Below are 15,000 nucleotides of genomic sequence, written 5' to 3'. Positions count from 1 at the left end.
ACATGTGCCTACCATTTTCCAGATAAGAAGGGGCCGTACCTTCTGACGGGTCTAGACGGCGCGCCCGGCGCCCGTGTTTGGAGTTGTTGTGCACAAACATGTTGTCGGACACGGCCAGCACGTGGCCGTCCACGTTGACGGTGGTCGACACAACAACCTGCGGAGATGAAGCGGACGTGAAACCGAGGCCGGCAGGTAACCAAAGCCATCTGAAACACCGCTCTTCCCCGGCCTGGCTCCACTGCCTGACGGACGGACGCCTGTTCACAGCTTTCCTGGCTAATGGGGGTGGGTGCTTTGGTTTGGTTCGGTTTGACTCAAGATTGCTTCTCTTCAAAACCGCTCCCCTAATTACAGTTTAATCTCCTATTATGCTAACAAGTGAATTCAATTCAGAGAAATAGTCTTCTAGCCATGAGCTTCTGAAATACCCCTCTGGCCACTCATTTTAAAGCTGCTGTTTTGATTGATCTGTTGGTACATATTGATTAGATAGTTTATCTAATTAAAATGAGTCCACTTGAGACTGTCCTGCCTCGAAGAGTTGTGAGGATTCCGTTGCCAAAAAAAGGCTTCATAAATCAGAAGCCTTCCTACTGCCCACGTTCTATCATCAGCTGATCCTGGGGTCAATTTTACAATTACATCCAATGTCTGGTAATGAACTTTTCTGCATCTAAAAAGGCCGAGATGCATATGAATAGTGGAAGTGCTTTCAATCCCTTTCTCAAGTTAGTTGCAAGGATGGCAACAACCTTGGTCTGCCCAGGGACTGTCCTCTCTGCTGGAGCGAGAGGTCCCATGTTGGGGCAGGCTCGGAGGGTGGCCAGGGACGAGATGGTAGAAATGGCCCTCTTACTCTCAGCTGCTTCCTGGTAGAAGCGGAAAAGGAAGTCATGCATGGGGGACAGGCTTGCTGACACCAGACACCTTCCCAGGTGACCTGTGACAAGCATCCCAGAGTGGCACCCACCCACGGACTCGGGAAACTGGAAATTACCACCCAGCCTTGCAGTTTTTCTCTTACAGAGGTGGGTCTGTGTGGTGTGTTATCACTATGAGAGTAGCTGCAAAGACGGGCCCAGGTTCAGTCTGGGTCTCGCAGTAGCACCCATGGGGCACGGCCTGGGCTTGGGGCTCAGGGAGCCTGGCTCTGCTACGTGTGGGAGCCGGGAGGGCCAGGACCACAGACACATGTGGCTTGAGTTGAGCAGGGAACCCGTGGGTTCACATCCGCGGCCGCCTTCCAGGCGTAAAAGGACTAAGAAACGCCAAAGCTACAGTGGACCTGAGTCAGTAGTAGCAACGTATCAATATTGGTTCATCCGACGTAGCAAATGCACCACGCAATTCAAGATATTACTAACTGGGAAACTGTGAGGGAGGGGCGCCAGGGGGGCTCGGTACTTTCTGTGAAATGTTCCTTAAACCTAAAAGTGCTCTCAAAACAAGTCTATTAGTAAAAAAATTAAATTAAAAATAAATAAATTGTTTTTTTAAGGGTTAAAAAAGGGCCAAAGCTACACACGTACATATGAATGCATGTGTTAGTAACTGATCTTTCATTAAAAGAAAAACCTCTCAGGCCCCAGAAGAAGGCTGTAAAGCAGGGGCGCTACCCCCTGTACCCCCAAAGTGGCTCCTCGGGGCAGTTTCCTTGAAGATTCTCTCCCCTGTGGGCACCGCCAAGACTGCTGGAATCTCCACATCAGGCCCCTGAGTCTCAAAACACTGTCAGTGCCATCAGGTCCCCAGGTCCAGCGTCAGACATCTCAGCATCCTGTACTTCAGTGCTGCCCACTGGGTGGCCATCTACAGTGCCCGGGTGGGAACAGGCTCTGACACCACTTGGGTGCCACCAGTGCCCTGGCAGCCTTGGCCCTGCTGACCTGGGCACCCTCGTCCTGGCCTGGGTACCGGGACCCGCCCAGGGAGGGAGGGGTGAAGAAACTGCACCAACATATCACGTGAGCGTGATGCAAAGACACGTAACTAACACTGAGACACAGACTTGACCCTTTTAAAGTCCCTAGACCATGATATGCTAAAGAAACAAGAAAGGTAAAAATAAAATAAAGGACACTGTCTTTGCTCTGTCGTCTATATATAGGTCAGTCACCAAGGGAAAAGAGTGCAGTTCAGCAAAGAGAAAACAGACAGGCTGTGTTTTGTCTCTCGGCCTGGGCCAGCCCTGCAGTGCACCTACAGAAAGGTGCTGAGATTGTCAAACCGGTTGGAAATATTGTGTAAGCCCTGACCTCCTGTTAAGTCCAGTTAAACCTTCTGAGAGGCAGGGAGATTAGCTAAAGAGACTGACTGGAGGAAGTCTTTCTAGGAGCTGCAGGCTCCACTTGTGACTGGCGCTGCGTTGGGCCATAGGTGAGGATGGTGTGACCTTCACTCTGCTTAGAAGGGCGCACAAGCACCTGGGAAGCCTCGTGCTTTAGGAAAGCAGGAAGCAGGCCCCACTGTCTGCGAGGGACACCGTCCTCGGCTACAGCCGGCACTCAGGCAAGCCCAAAGACCCTTCTCTGATTGGCTGGGTGGCTGTACAGGTAAATGTCACGTGTTTCACTAAAAGACTGAAACATACGCTAAATTTCTAAAAACGCCTTGAGCAACTGAATGGCCAGCTCATCCTATCCAGCAACCATTTCCATTAGCTGCCAAGTTCTTCTCTGCTTGGTAGGGACCAGCAGCAGATTTGTGACCTAGCCTGGAAAATTTTTACAAGTAAAACCAGTAAAATAATCAATCCATCATGTGTGCAGAGTACCCTTCACCCTGAAGTAACCTCCTAATAATTCACAAACAAAGGCAAGGAATATATGAACTCGCTCATAATTGATCCGGGACCCAAGCAGCTCTCCAACTCTTTCCTCGAGATGAAATTCTCTGAGGCGAACAAGTCCACTCAGGTCCAGGAACAGTCTGGGAATGGGGTATGGAATTAAAGGGTAAGAACAGTGACAGCCCAGGGCAGGGACGCTGAGCTGGGAAACGTCCTGGAACTTGCAGGGCCTGCCTGCATCCAACAGGTGCAGCTAGCTCCCTTCAAAGGGGTCTTGACTATACCCCACAGGTTACATGATGGCTCTCCCCCAGGAAAAATTAATCGAGCAACTGATCCATAAAAGAAGGTCTCCAGCATGGGCTCCAAACCCCAGTCAGCCACGCATGGACAGCCACGTATCACAGAGGAAACAAGCTGAATTAGAGGCTAATGTTCAGAGGACTCCATCAGAGAAAACTCTCAAACAGTCATTTGAAACACCCCGTGAGACTATCATGGCGGACTGCATGCGGGAACCTTACTACACCTACAGCTCTGAGCACTCTGATTTCCAGATATCCAGGGAGCCCACGGTGAGAGCACACTTTGTGGTTGGGGCAAAAACTCAGGCCATGTTTTCAGGGCTGTGAAATCGCTCCCTCCTGGGCCATGGCTGGACTCACTGCACCTGAGGTATGGAGGACGCCAGCTCATTTTTAACGCGTTTGATTTAAGGATGTTCTCCAGCGAACTAATTCCAGTTTGCTCCCAAGCCCTTGAGAACTACAGATCGTTTTCTGAACATCCTGCAACATCAGAGAACTCAAATTTCATCTGAGAAGTCAGGACCCCGGTCCCTGCATCTTTGAGAAGCGTGTACCTGGAATCTCCGCATATCTCGAGGGTTGCCTGCATTCTTCAAACAGTTCTGATTGCACTTGAGGAAAAACTTTAGAAAGAATCTACAAAAATACAAAAAATGGATATTTGTTAGGGTTGTCAGACAACAGACACTTGAAAGACACGTTTGCATGGGGAGTGGTGGAGACTCCCCCACAACTGCCTGCTCACTGCCCTGTAGGGGGCGATTCGGCAGAAAACGCAGGGAGCTAGCACCCTGGTTGTAATGGCCAGTGCAGAATACCTCCATGTGTGAAGAGACTCACTTACGTTTGTCTGGACATTATGGGTTTCCAAGTTTTATAATAAGAACTGTGACATGGAGTGGCCATTTCTTGCCTAGATCTTTGCACGACTAACCATTAATCATTGAGGAAACATCCACCCCAGGGGGGGGGTGTGCCAGCTGTAGCAAATGAACACACAGGCTGCCTAGTTAAACTTGAATTTCAGATAAACAATTTTTTTTAGGATAATTATGCTATGAGACGTACCTATCCTGAAAGATTATTCACTGTTTATCTGAAATTCAAGTGTACCCGGACCTGCTATACGCTACCTGGCACCTCTAACCCCAGAGGACGTTGCTACCTAAACACACTTTTAAAGATGGATTTTGAAAGGTACAACTCTTAAGAAAGGACTTGGAGGTGTTGTTTTAGGGGCCACGGTGACTTCTGTGAAAGGGCTACATGTGTTTTTCAGGAGAGAATCAACGATCCTTGACATGGCAACGCAACCGTCGCTCAGCCAGACAGGAGAGAAGCAGGCCGACCCTGGCCAGGCACGCGCGTGGCCATTTCCTGCCAAGCCTTGCCCTTGCATTCTGAGGCGTGGACATTCAGGGTCCTCACAGAGTGTGGAGATGCTGTGACAAAAGCATCATCGTGTTGTTCTCCCCATTCCTGCACGCTCAGTGACAAGTGTGGACACTCTGGCTTAGAATACGGACACTGGGAGCCTGGCCGTAACACCAACTGTGGGTGTTCGGTGCAAGGCTTCTGTCCTTGCAACCCCTCTGCCTCACCCACCATGGGCCAAGGACCGTGGCGTCTCTTATGCCAACACATGTGCCCCCTGCAGGCATCTGAGCGCCGTCCAGGAAGGCGGCACCCAAAGGTCTTCTCTATGTCCTTCCCAAACACCATCTGTCCTACTTGATGATTGTTAACTTTTTAGAAAGTTCCACACGATTGCCTTAAACTCACCCTCACGTTCAAGGTTCCTTGTTGACAACAACCACACCCAAAACTAAAAAGCCTCAACCCAGCACATCCTGGACGGCATCGCCAGGGCCGAAGCAGCGCCGACGGACCGCGAAGAGAATGGGCCCCTGCGTTACACGTTCCCGCAGACGGCACGGCCGCCGTGTTTTAGGCCGGAATTTACATCTCGTGTTAACTCACCTCACCTAGACACTTAGCTCGCAGGGCCTCTTAACGCCATCTGCCATCAGCATACAGTAAGTCACTTGATATTCCACCCACCAATTTTTCCTAACAACCGCTGTGCAATTAAACCCGCGTGCTCTGCGGAGAGGTAAATGAGGTGCACCTGCGGCCACTCTGCCCTGAGCTGCATCCGAAAGGGCCTAACAAGGTGAGGGCGCACAAAGTTATCGTCCTGTCAGGCAATTAGGTTTTCACTTCAGGGACAGCCACACGGTGCAATTATGCCACACATTACCACCCGGCTAATCTGAGCGGGCGCCGCCCGAGAAGCTGCTCGTCTGCATGGGGCTGTCCCCGAGTGCTCCTTTCGTGACACGAAAGATCGCCCCCTCCAGAGGGGGTCTCTCTAAATTCCTCCAGGTCTTGGGAGCCAGTTCCCCTTCCACCTCCGAGGGAGCAGGGCAGGTCTGGGGGCAGTCTAACGGGCGACTGCCATGCGTGTCTCCAGGAGAGCGAGTGGGGTCTTACCCATCATCAGGTGCCAGAGTTGGGTACGGGGCCTGTAAACATCCTTGTGTTTTCAGGGGGCGGCTCTGGGGCAGGCCCATGCGCACACATGCACACATTTGCACACGTGCACACCGCACACGTCACATATACACACACATGCACGCACACATGTGCACACACACACACACTAATTTTGGATGTGCTCCTACCCCAGTGTCTTACAAGCACTATAAGGACTTGGGAAAGGTGTGTAGTGTGTGGCCCCGGAGGGCAGGACCCCTCTGAAGCACTCAGGTCCCAAGCACACAAACCAAGTGAGGCAAATTTGCAGGGAAGACAGAGGAAGCTTCAGCTGGAGAAACAGGAGCATTGCACTTACTGTTTACGCTCGTTTTGGTTACATTTCACTCAAGGATTCAAAGAAGCCCTGATAGGGTGAACGGCAGGGTCTGGCCAGTGCGTGACTGCGGACGCACACGGTCATGTGTGGAGCACGTGTGCGCTTCTAACCAGCAAGTGCTCGGTGACCTGCACTGTGACGATGTTTGGGGACGGTGTGGAGATGGAAGACCGGACATGTGCAGTCAAATGGTAATTCTCATCCTTTACTCAATTACCCTTTAATTGGCTTTTTCCTAAGAACTATCTGACAACCACTTTACATATCTCACTTCCAGAGGCTGGTACACAAAGGATTTAATACTCTTGTTATGAAAGCAAAAATCTTTCCTCTGTCAGAAAATCTTTGCTTTAACACCAATAAACTCGTTATTACCGCTGCACATGGATTTGCTGCTCGATGCACAGAGGCGATAAAAATTCCAACCTGTCATTAGTACATTATGCTTAATTGTGTACAGTGCGTTTCCCGTTGCAGCTGTTGGCCCATCATCAAAATGACCATTATGTACACTGATTCCCTGACCCTATCTTTATTTCCCTAAAGAGTCGTCATCTTTCACAGTAGGTACCGGAGTAAATCAAGCTTGAAATATGGCCTTTATTTACTTGTTTCTCCCAGGCAGGAGGGGCAGGCAGTCGCTCAGGGCACACTGCACTCCAGTCCAAACTCCCCGTAATGTTCTGCTCAGAAAGGACGTGCAGAATCCTGGGCGATCCTGGCTGGTGATTACAAGGGGGAAAGGTGTGATCGCACTATGTTTGAGGTCAGGTTTCCTCTTTCAGAGCGTTCAGAGAGAAGAGCTGGTTCCAGCAGGGTTGCCCCACCCCCTGACTGGGGAGGGCAGGGACTGGACAGCCGGGTCCAGCAACTGATACCTTGAGTTTGCACTAGAAATCTCCAGACCCGCCCTCCTTTGCACAGGAACAGTTACTTCACTGCTCTGAACAGGGCGATACCCACTGCAGAAAGCTAAAAGGGTGGTCCTGGTGGCACCTCCATCAGAATCCTCTGGAACAACTCCCCGCTAACAGATGGGGTAAGCGGAGGAACCAAGACACCCGAAAAAGGCCCAAAGCAAATGACAGGCTCGCCCGTGTTACGTGGCGCCCACTGTCGGTGTCACGCACTATGGGTGTGCCCCCACCACAGCAACCAGTATCAAAGTCGGCTCCCTTTCTGTGTGGTTAAGCTATGAATTAGCTCATTTATATTTACTTTTATGAAGCTGATTAACCAGAGCTTCTCTATCTGATGAAAATCATTTTAATTGTAGTGTTAGGCTCCTGTGTAATATCCATTACGTTATGAACTGTTTAAATTCTACATGGGTATTGTGTAAATTGGCCCTTTGTGAGCGAGCAGGCAATTAGGACCAAACAGCTCTCCTGTAAGCGGCTGTAGAACTTTGTGGCGTTGTTCAGGACAATCAGAAACAAAGGAGGCTGTTTAATTGTAATTTAATGGAATATCAAGGAGTCCGTGGCATTAGGCGCTGGCAACACAGAGCAGGAGAGAAAAATTAGCTGCAATTATGTCTGATTAGAGCGATCCTTCTCAATAATCAGCGGCCCTGACAGGCCACGGGGCTCCAGTGGGTTCCGGGATGGCAAAAGGTGTTGAGCAATATTAGGACCAATGAAGGGGATATTAGCATAGCTAATTACAGCAAAACCCGGAAAGGGGGCCTCTGTGTATTGTAATGTGTGAAATAATTGGCCAAGGCCGTTATCAATTACGTAAGGAATGGATTTGGTGTGTCAGAGAAAAGCTGAGAAGACGCATTCCCTCTGACACCGTACCCCTCTCCCTCCTGTCTGCAGCAGCAAAGAACTTGCCCGCTTTGGTCAAAAGCCGCGACTTACCCACATGACGTTGCTGGCGAGTGTTAGAAGGGAATGCCCCTCGTCCCCACCACCTGCCCTGCCACTGTTGTTTTCACCTAACTGAAGCCAGTCACCACGTATTAATGATTTCTTTCCCTCTGGTCAAAGGAGAAATGGACTATCTCCTCAGAAATGCAGTGGGCTTGGTGTGGGCACCCTGGTAACAGAGGAGAAGAGGGCACTTTGGGGCCGTTTTAGCGGCCTGCCTTTTGCACGTGGCTAGCACGTGTCTGAAAGCACGTGTTCTCAGCCTCTCTGGAGCCCTGTATGTGGGGATCGTTGTTTGATTTTTAATTGTTACTTTTTAGACTGTTGCAGGCTTGCGTGGTCTTGCCAGTGCTTGAAAGCGTGAGTGACAGCGTGAATGGCCGGGGGAAGACGCGAGCGGGATCCCTCGGCCACCTCAGCACAGGTTAAGTGTCACTCAGAGAAAGAGCCGTGGCTCCCCACAGACCCCGCCCGCCAGGCCTGGCAGACAGGACCTTCTCTTCCGCCCTCAGTGAGGGGAAAAACGGGAAATCTGACTCAAGAATGAACAATGTTGGTATCTTTTATTGGGGGGGGGGGGAAGCCCTTCTCCGTTTTAAGGCACAGCTCTTCATAAGCAGCAACCAATGTGGTGATGGATGGGCCTCAATGTCGTCAATCAAAAACCCCCAGGCACTGGCATGCGATGGCGCTGACAGCTTCTGCAGGTCCCTGAGGTCTGCAGACACCTCATTCCAGATAGAGCCCCCACATTTTTAGCTACTGAATCCAGAAAGCACAGCAGACTATTTTAATATGTAATAACCTTGACAAGAAAAAGTGAGCACTTCTAGAAAACCAACCAGAAAACGCAGTTGTAAAAGTGACCGCCCACCGGTGGGTGCCCCCAGAGGCTGGAGGCAGGGGGAGTGGGGAGCGACAGCCTCACGGGCTCCAGGCTTCCTTTGGGGGCGACGAAGACGTTTGGAGCGAGATGGTGGTGGTGGCGGCACAACCTTGGGAACAAATATATTACATGGCACCGAATGTTCCCTTTGAAACAGCTAATTTCAAGTTGTGTCCACCTCATTGTAATTCCATCACAACACAAAAGTCCCCACCCCCAAGGAGACCAGGGTGCGGAGGGGGCGGGGAGGCACCCCAGGAAGGGCCAGCCCTCTGGGGTGTCGGTGGCTGCAGCCCTGACTGGGTGACTGCACTCTTGGAAGGAAATAGTTAAAGAGTCAAATTAAAAGATACAGCCTTTAAGAGACTTTTCTCTGACTGATAAGAAAGTGAGCGGCAGAGTGCTTCCTCCAAGTCCCTGCTAATTACTGGGAAGTCCCTGAAAGCAGGGGCCGCAGCTGTGCTGCGTCGTGCGGCCATCCGTCCTGCGGTATTGATTCCTGAGCAGTGCTAGGCGATCAGGCCCTGCGCTCACACACAATGTGCTCCCTTCACAAAACCTGTAATGAGCAGTTCCCATACAAGACTACATTCTGCTGACATCAGATCTGTGCGCCCAGATAGTACACAGGTCAATACGTATCGGATTTCCAAAATGCGAGGGTCTTAATGTCAGGCCTCTCTTTCCCTCTCGCTCCTGCCATTAGCTATTACGGGGCTCACGTTCTTTCATGCCAGACGGGAGGAAAAATCTGGTCCATTAGTCTGATTTATTCTTCAAATATGCCATGACAAATTGCTTTAACACCAGACTTATTAAATTCTTGTACATTTCAAGTTATGGGTCTCATATACTTGTGGTGGTGCATGCATGACGTCATCACGAAAGGGGCAGGGGGTGACAGTATTGAATTTTACAGCTGTGCCCACATGTCCTTTGTGAGGGGCCCTCCTCCCCAGCAGAGAGGTCTGGGCTGCCTGGCTCCCCACAGCGGGTCCCCATGCTCCGTGGACGCCGTCCCCAGGCACACGTGACGCCCTGCACGGAAATGCAGATGTATGAGGATTTGAAAATATCCGCGGCTTGACTCGCAGTTCAGCGCCTGCTGGCCTTTGTCTGGGGGTTGTGGTCCACGGCAGCACAGCCTGTCTCCAGTGGACGACAGCTATTTTACTTCCCTTCGCTGGAGTAACCACACTGCATTAACAATATTTGTACTACAATCGCCCAGGGACCCACTTCCCAGATTCTATCACTTCTTTATCTCCTGACAAATACCTCACTATCGAACATTATTAGGTTTAGAAAATTAACCCCTCACAGTCTGGAGCCACACTAGGCCCCACCGTCCCTCCAAAGAGCCTTATCGCTAAATTTCTGCTATAATGGTTTTTCTTTTCATCACAATTTCAGCAGTGGCTGTCAAGAGGCACGTATAGATACCATGATCTTGTACTTTTGCAATGATTCTCATTAAAATGATGCCAAAGAGATCTGATGGGGTTTAATAGCTTTGCCGGCCGCCTCCACATCCACTTCCAGAACAGGTCCTGCGGAGCCCTCCTTCTGGAGAAATTTGTATGACTTGCATTAAACTTTTCCGGGTGGTTTTAATGCGCTCAGATAAGTGAAACCCAGGTAGACACTCGCAAAGCACACGCATCCCAGAGCTGCACACTCTGTCAGCTCCCCTGCCCGCTCACTGTCAGGATTCTAGTTAGTATTTTCTGTAACCGCTCCTGATACTCCGTGATAGTTTTGATAAGGTTATCTGTTTAAAAGAAGTCAACTGCACAACACAAAAGCAATGTGAAGTGCACTATATTTACACCAGGGCTCCTGTTTCAAGTGCCTATCTTTCTTCCCCCCCTTTACCTATTTCTCTATTTCTAATGGGCGATGCAGCCCTGACATTATTTCCCCAGCAGATCATTCGCGCTGTCAATCAGTCTGTATTTTGTCTTTCGCTGCGGGCTCATTAAAACAGCTTCCTCACTCCCTCTGGACACTGCTCTATTTGCCAGCTCTGATCACGAAGCTCCTTACTTAAGAAAAATGCCAGCATCACTTGGCTCCCATCAGATGCACCCGTGACTTGTTGCCAGCTCCAAGGGAGACGCTCACAGGGGCTCGCAACGCGGCGATTAAGCGCCTGTGCTCGTCCCGACGGCAGGTTTCCAGCCTCTCCCAGCACACGTGTGTGCGGTTTCAGGGACCTAAAGATAACGGGGCCGCTCTCCTGGCCACTGGGATTCCTGCTGGCTACGGGGATCGTTCTCAAAACAGGCGGGACGTTCGTTTTTTGTGGTTTGTTTTTTTCTTTCCCCGCCCCACGTCCAAGTGGGAAAGACATTGCTCATCTTTCCCGGCTCAGATGCTCTGTGCCTCCCCACCCACACCAGCCTGCTTAATTAAGAACTATATTCTTTGTGGGTTGAATTATTAATACAATTTTTTAAAATCCCATTTTAAACCAAGCCAGAGCTTGCACACAGGACACCAGTGTCGGTCCTGCCGGTGCCAGCCTCGCTACCCTTTTAGGTCCTGATTAAAAACTTATTAAAACATTATAAATGATTAATGGGAGCACAGCTCTGAGTGGCAATTATTAGTTTTAATGCAGGTAATGCAGCTTAATGAGGGGGCACATGTGTGCAAAGCTTTAACTTCATTACTCCTGCGTGTCAACAAATACAAGAGAAATGTGTGTCCAGGTCATCCATTACGTGAAACAGCACCGAGCCCGCTCTCTTCACCTCCCTTTGTTGATGAGCCAAGGGCCATAAATTAATCCCTTTCTGAGGCGCAGGGAAGGACCAAGGTGTTCGAATCCGGCAAACCTGGCTGGGCTCCCCGCACCATGCAGTTCTACACATGAACATGCCTCAGAGTCGCTTTTCTGGAGCCCTGGCTCGAGGGAATTTTCTCCCTGGGATTGTTGCAGGCCGTCATTGTCTCCGCTCAGAAACGCATGCTCCCCACCTTCAGAGCCAATCGGGCTTCTTTCCCTGCTATAGTTTTGAAAGGTTTGCAGAGGAGCTGGGCTCGGTCCGCCCAGTGCCTGATTCACATGAGCGCGGTTTTCCTAAATATTCGGCCCACCTCCCGCGGCATGGACAGCATGAGACGTGTCTCTTGAGCACACACTCATGCAGAAACCCAGGGAAATGGCAGCCGGCACCTGGCTGCAGAGATGTCCGGGGAAGCCCAGGCCGGGAGAGGCTGCATGGCGAATGGATGCCTTTAGGGTGCAGAGCTTGGGGGCCCTGAGCGCTTCCACCACCCACAGAGAAGCCCAGACAAGTCACCAGCCCCACCTGGGACCCCCACCCCAGACCTGCACACAGCCCACACGTGGGGGGCGGGCGTCTCGGCCCAACTTCCCACGTCACCTTTTATTTTCTGTTTTTGTGACAAGCAGCTAGATCCAGGCTGATCTCCACTATCTGTTTGAAGAGTATTCAAGACTATTTGCATCATTTTATCGCTAATGTATAATATATGGCTCTAAAGTGAGCCCAAGCACTGTCTTGTTACTGAGCATAAAAAAGTGAGGGCAATAAAGATACATTAGTCCTGTGAAGCACAGCGGCTACACAAGCAAGAAAGGTTGCTGCTCAGAGTTAAGAGGCAACCTTTCTGCCTGGCTAAGACAATGGAAAAGTAAAGAAAATGTCAAATCAAGAAAAGCTGGGTTTAGAGACGAGGCAGCCCAGAATGACGCTGGTGCCGTATTTTGTGAAACTATAATGCTGTTGGCAGCAAAGATCCGTGTTTCTGATTCATCTAGGGCCGCATGGCAAAGCTTTGTCAGTCTGCGCAAGGTATAAATAATTCAGGGTGAGAGATGGCAATTACAGGGCCCTGCACAACCAAAATGAATATTTTATGAGGACTAAAACTGCTCTGGAATGAATCACACACATGGAGTCGCACACACATGGTGAGTGGGCTCGCACATGCCAGCCCCAAGGAGAGAGACGCGCGGCCCTTGTCTCCTTGCAGGGTGATGACTGCAAGCCCGGCAACTGGTAACAAGCACACAGATGGGTTCACCTGGCCGGCGGGGCTGCGCCCCCACACTCCTGGTAAGACGCTCAGTCCCTAAAGCACCCGGCAGCAAACACGGGGACCTTGCCTCACACACTCTTGGCCGATGCACCCCACAAGTTTGCTGTGAGAGGAGTCAGGGAATCAGCACCAGGCTCTGCTTCCTGTTTCCATCGTCCCCACTACTGAAAGGTGTGAGCTGCCCCCCTGCTGTGGGTGAGCTGATCCGAATTCTGGGACCAGCACAAAGACCAACCAGTTCTGTTGTCCTCCTGGAAATTTGGGGGAGCTGAAGCCAGGAGGGGCTGCGGGACCAGCGTGATTTTTTTCACTCTCCTTCTGAATAGAAGCTCTTCCTCCATCTCTGGACCCAAATCTTACTTGCATGGCCCGGCTGGGTCCACTGACCTGAGGGCTGGGACCGTGGCTTCTTAGGTCCCTCTGGCCAAACTCCCACGAAAGAGTTGCTTTCCTCACTTCGAACAGCGGACACTGCTAATGGGGGTAGGATTATGCCAAAGAGATCTTTAAAGGCTGAAAGGATGGTTTCATCGGTTACATTTCCTCCAAAAATGCTCCCGGTGAATTGCTAGAACAAATAACAACATTGTTCGCAAGGCCGAGGAGGCCAGGCCCATTGGTGAATGGCCATTGTGTTTGTCCAGCTACTGATACCTGGGCTTTTGTGGAGGAAAGAAGGCCGGGGGCCGTGACATCAACACAGCACAAGCGTCCCTCTGTGCAGACACCCAGAGTGGGCCCTGGCCGCGGTGGGAACCTGCACCGGATCCCTCGGAGACATGCTCCTTAAATCCAACTCCAGTGTGTTGTTTATGAAAACAAGGCTATTAGGGATATTAATAATTTGATAAATAGGGATTTGCCCTTAATTATTCATGAAGAACATTTGGCAACAGCAAAATTATATTCGCAGAACAGGTTTATAAACCAGCTAATTATAAATTAAGTATGCAAGAGAAAATTGCTAACCTTGAAATTAAAATATTTTATGATTCTGCAATTACAAAAAAAAAGAAAGGTAGAGAACTATCAAAACCCCAGTGCAAGCAGAGAGTACACAGGGCTCTACAGATGGCACGGTGTGGGCAGGGCAGTGACAGTAGAGAAAGTGGGTGGACGTGCCCCATGTCCCCCTGCAGACAGCGCCCCTCCACGCACTCTGCTCAACTGAAACTTTCCAAGAGGATAGCCTGACAGGTCCAGCATCCATCCTGACGAGGCAGCTTAGAGTCTTCAGAAAGCCCCTGTCTGCTGTCTGCAAAGGACAAGGCGTGCCACCTCTGCTTCTCGTGAAGTCCTGGGCCCTGGGCAGCCCGGCGTGTTCCCATCACCGTGCTTGGAGCCCACAAGGAAGCCCTCGAATGCCTCCTGCTCCCCTGCTCCCCCCCACTTCACTGCCCTCCTGATGGGCAGGACCCACCCTGGGCCTGGGATCTAGAGGGACAGGACTGGTGCCGGTGGCAGAGAGGAGCGCAGTGCCACGAGCCTCCACTAGAGGGCTTGTCACGGGGGCTTCAATGGGGAGCCTGCAGATGCCCTCATGCCATCAGGGCTCAGCTCCTGCCTGCAAACTTGGGACAGACCCTTCCTCTGAGCTGGGTCATCCCACCTTACTCTCTGGCTTCTCTGCCAGCAGACCTCCTTGCCTGGGGCTCTGTCCACACACTCCCAGCCACCACCCATGACCTCTGCAGGCCCCTGGCAGCCAAATGGCCGGCAACACCTCCCAGTGGGTTTTGCAAACGTTTTCCTTTACTCATGTAATAACAGAAGACTTTGGGCGAGTCTTTCATTCACTTTCTAATGACCACACATTCTCACCCTGGGCAGATGTTAAAAGAATTAAGGAAAGCTACCAGGATGAATTAACTGCAGAATATCCTGTTTCTTAAAAAATGATAATAATAATAATAAAAGTAGGCCGTATTCCTTAACTTCTTTTCCCATGGTTACGTCACATGTGCGAAAAATGCCAACTGTAGCGACTCAGTGAGAGCAGAGGCCAGCCCCTGCCACTCTGGTTTACTCTGCCGTCACTCAGTGACTCCACGTGCTCTTGCCACACTCCTGAAATCAAAGACAAAATGAGGAAAATCCATGTGAAGTGCTTTTTCTCTTTTTGGTTATGAAGTCTTGACTTCCCCGAGAGTCAAAAGCCTCATTAGCTGCTCCTGTACCAGAAACCACGGCACAGG

The 15,000-nt window shown here is 50.7% G+C and overlaps 1 protein-coding gene across 18 annotated transcripts in view; it reads right to left on the bottom strand.

Moving 5' to 3' along the window:
- The window catches only part of EBF3 (EBF transcription factor 3), a 125,330-nt gene that overhangs the window by 36,628 nt on the left and 73,702 nt on the right, over nt 1–15,000 (bottom strand). For 14 of the 18 annotated variants that reach the window (XM_074338796.1, XM_019728256.2, XM_019728267.2 and 11 more), the window contains 2 exons: nt 3,654–3,735; nt 13–157 (listed from right to left, as the gene is read on the bottom strand). In XM_074338796.1, coding sequence (XP_074194897.1) covers nt 13–157; nt 3,654–3,735 — 227 coding nt within the window. The remainder of the gene's footprint in view (nt 1–12; nt 158–3,653; nt 3,736–15,000) is intronic. The other 4 variants (XM_019728258.2, XM_074338799.1, XM_019728266.2 and 1 more) reach the window with 1 other exon arrangement.

Source organism: Rhinolophus sinicus, linkage group LG07, assembly GCF_036562045.2.
Source record: "Rhinolophus sinicus isolate RSC01 linkage group LG07, ASM3656204v1, whole genome shotgun sequence".
NCBI lineage: Eukaryota > Metazoa > Chordata > Mammalia > Chiroptera > Rhinolophidae > Rhinolophus > Rhinolophus sinicus.
The sequence above is the reverse complement of the archived record's forward strand: the minus strand, read 5'-3'. Positions and strand labels throughout refer to the sequence as shown.